The sequence below is a fragment of the Centruroides sculpturatus genome, unplaced genomic scaffold (assembly GCF_000671375.1).
Source record: "Centruroides sculpturatus isolate CEXI.00-Female unplaced genomic scaffold, Cexi_2.0 scaffold2710, whole genome shotgun sequence".
Taxonomy (NCBI): domain Eukaryota; kingdom Metazoa; phylum Arthropoda; class Arachnida; order Scorpiones; family Buthidae; genus Centruroides; species Centruroides sculpturatus.
In genome coordinates this window covers 16,447-20,370 of record NW_019386925.1, presented here as the reverse complement: position 1 = coordinate 20,370, position 3,924 = coordinate 16,447, and the positions used below count along the sequence as shown (strand labels likewise).

Genomic DNA, 3,924 nt, shown 5'->3' with positions numbered 1-3,924 from the left:
TATAATCTGTTATATACAGATGTAATCTGTACAGATATTTACAGACAGTTATAATAAAGGTAAAAATAAAAATTAAAATCTGAACTTACCTATAAATTTACTTAGAGAAAAATTGGAGTGAGTTCCATTGTCAGTTGATGAATAATTCCAATTTCCACTAATGTTTTGAGAATCATGTGGTCCAGCACAATAATGTTCCAATGCTTCTAAAATTGCTTTGGGAGACTGAACTGTTCTTTTCATGCTTGCAGCTCTTCTGTTTAAAAGTGCTTTTCTAGCATGCCAAGGACACACGCTTGAAAATTAACAATGAAATCTTAATGTCATATTGTAACAAATTTGAATTTTAAGATATTCAAATTTATGAACTCACCCATCTTTCTTATCATTTTTAGGAGCAGCTTTAGTGCAACGTTTGCCATTCTGAGGATGAACAAAACTGCACTGTTTGAATGGTGCTGTTTTATCTTCTAATATATGCCTTAGGCAATAATCATAACCATCTAAACGTGTCTGCATGCATACCCTATGCACATAATTACAGAATAATTTTTCTTGAGGAATTTTTCCTTTCTTAGCACTAGAAGACTTCTTATTACTGTTCATTTTCTAAAAATAAATTATAAGATTGAAAATTTTAACTCAAACACAATAAAATTTTTTATCTAAATACATATTTACATACACAGGAAATCCTTGTTAGTTTGAAATTCAAAGAACAAAATCTTTGAATTATCAAGATTTGAATTATCTGAAATTTACATATCCTAAATCTGTACTAGAGATTCTCATTTCCCAGTTCTTTGCTTGTCCCAGAATATAATTAATTATTTTTAAGATATAAAATAAATCTTGAAATGGAATAATATAATTATTTTTCATTATCCTAAGTAATTTAATATGTTCTGCAACCTCCAAAATAATAATAATAATAATGTTGCGTAAAATATGTATTAAAAATTACCTTTGCATTATGTAGAAATTTTCACAAACAGAAAAAATTTATTAAAGTTTGTTGGAAACTGCTTACAAAAAAAAAGCAGCCTTTGAATTGAGTTAAAAATTTAATGAAAAAAATGAACTTAGATCAAGCTTCTAACTTAGAAGGTAATTTTCATTTTTTTAAATAAAATATAATACAAAATATTATTGTAAATTTTTATAATAAGATTTTAAAAAGAAAAGATGGTCAATAATCCAATCATTCAATCTAGTTCTTATTTTAGTAATGAAAAGTTCTGCTACCAAAAATGCCCTTTTTGATTCAATTGATGTGGGTGGCATCATCTTTAATGCATTTAAGAGAAGATGGATGTTATGTATATTTTCACCTGTAGCCTCAAAGATTTCTAGTTTGTTTTCAAGATGCATTGCAATACTTCTTTTGCTGTCTAGTATTCCTGATTTGTCTACCTCAGCTGCTTTAATAACGTCATTGAGCTTATAGCCCGATAATTTGGCAGTTCGTTTGGCTTTAAAAATCAGGTCTGTGAAGAAAAACTTTATACTCATTTGCATCCTTGTACAATTTACACAATTTGGCAAAATGCAATTATTCAAGCTACTGGGCATAGTTAAAAATTAAGACAGCATTGGCACAATCATTCAAGATACTAGCTGTTACCCGCGACTTCGCTCATTGAGGTTTTGCAAGAAAACCCCATTTATATTCAGTATTTCAACAACCATAGTAATTGGACTTTGAACTCACATTTGAGTTATAAATAAACACTTGGCTTTATTTCCATCATTTTTAGTTGATACATGACAACATATAATGTTGTCACGTATCAACTAAATAATAACAAATAATGTAAAAAATTGTCTATTTCTATTTTGAGATGTGTATGTGATTATGTCTAAGACTCCTGGATACTGTCAAATATATAAAAGATCATTTATAACAAATTTTAATGAAATTACTCCACTTATTGTAAAATAAGTTGTGTGCACAAATTAAGACCATGTATGTATAACAGATTAAAAATGGATATAGTAAGAAATATACATTATTTTAATTCTGTTTTGTAAGATATTTTATGTAATGTTTTTAAAATTGTATTTTTTAGTTGACTGATGATTTATGCCCAAAACATGCTGTTGTCACATATCAACTAAAAATGATGGAAATAAAGCCAAGTGTTTATTTATAACTCAAATGTGAGTCCAAAGTCCAATATATTCGCAAAACACAGTTTCAAAAACAACCATAGTAATTGTTATATAACACCTACCGCTGAGAATGATGAGAATTGCTGAGAATCAAATAAACTATTTTCAATTTGATCAATTTTCTGAAACGTTTACAATCGTTCTATAATCAAACCAATATGCAATAACAAATTTGAATTTAAAATGGTTTGAACATTTGGTTAAAAAATTGAAATATATAAAAATATTTATAACAATGTCTGAAATGTTATCAATTTAATATACCTAAGTACTCAATGAAGATTAAACACAGTTAAAAACAAAAAATCACATCTAAAATAGTACAGTAGAACCGTTCTTCCGGTTAAGCCTTAATGCTATTCCTCTCCACACCGCTGGGGAATTTCGAAAAATCCCTTCTTAATTTGCATTTCCATGACGTACCCTAACTGTGTACCAAATTTCACCTTTTTAGGTTCAGCTATTTGCCCTGGGCGAAGATGAATCAATCAGTCAATCAGTCAGGACAAGTAATTTTATATACAGTGGTACCTCAGGATATGAATGCCCCAGCATACGAAATTTTCAAAATACGACATGAAATTCAAACATATTTTTGCACCATGATACGAACAAAAACTCACCATATGACGTTACATTAGTTCGCAGCGCCATTTTTTATTCACTTCTGTTCATTGGTTTCAGTCCGTGTGTTTGCTTCATTGTGGAAGGATCTCGCTCGATAAAGGAAATCTTGAGGTATTATCAGAAAGTGACCGATTTTATTGAAAAGAAACATCCCGAAAAGGTTCACACTGGCCGTATTGCTGCTCGGAATAATGACATTTGCCTAAGTCATTTTAGAAACATTTTAAAATGTAGGCAAAGCCAAACCTCTTTGGATAGATATTTTACCAAGTGACCTCTATCCAGTGAAAGTGCTGGTGGAAGTAAAGGAAAGAAAGCAAAAAGCAGTGAATAAAATATAACTCTTTCTAACCTGTTACTGTTGCGTCTACTAACTCTTAATGATCCAAAAACGAACCAAAACTAACGTTTTCGAACCCCTATAACGCACCACACGACACGTATACCATATCAGATGGCTAGAGGTGGCCAGCATATACTTAGCTAACCTTAAGGATAATCAATGCATCAATTATACAGAAGAGATTACGTTATCAACAGCGTGGCTAGCGTTTATGAATGGTAATTTATGATAGCCCATTTTGGAGTCGACTGTGCATGACATACAACGACGGAAACGGGAAACGTGCATTCAAACGTACATATTTCGAATTTAAAGTTTTTACGAGCTGCACGTTCCATCAGAGATTCGAAAAAGCCTGAAGAAGAACCGTTATAGGGGTTCGAAAACGTTAAGTTTTGGTCATTTTTGGATCGTTAAGAGTTAGTAGATGCACCGGTAACAGGTTAGAAAGAGTTATATTACTATTCTCCAGTGTTGTGGTAAAGATGTGCAGTGAATAAAAATTTAAAAAATATATATATAAAACAACACTAATTTTTTTTATCTTTTCTAAGTTATTTTTAAGTTATTGTTACATTATGTTATGTAAGTTAAGTTTTAGTATCATTTCCCTTCTCCCTCTCTTCTGCCACCAGTTTATACCTCCACTGTCATCTATCCTCAAAGGTAAAGTGCAAATAAAACTACATTTTTTTAAATCAATTGTTATTCTATTATGGTTATTTATACATTTACAACTACAAAATGCATTTTTCAGTGTTTTCCTTACTATAGTTATTTTT

The 3,924-nt window shown here is 30.4% G+C and overlaps 1 protein-coding gene across 1 annotated transcript in view; it reads right to left on the bottom strand.

Annotated features, from left to right (window-relative positions):
* Nucleotides 1-51: 51 nt before the first annotated feature.
* Nucleotides 52-3,924, bottom strand: part of LOC111615931 (KAT8 regulatory NSL complex subunit 2-like) — a 9,970-nt gene continuing 6,097 nt past the window's right edge. The window contains exons 2-3 of the mRNA XM_023357369.1: nucleotides 374-609; nucleotides 52-295 (exon numbers count right to left, since the gene is read on the bottom strand). Of these exons, the coding sequence (XP_023213137.1) occupies nucleotides 73-295; nucleotides 374-609 (459 nt within the window). The 3' untranslated portion in view covers nucleotides 52-72. The remainder of the gene's footprint in view (nucleotides 296-373; nucleotides 610-3,924) is intronic.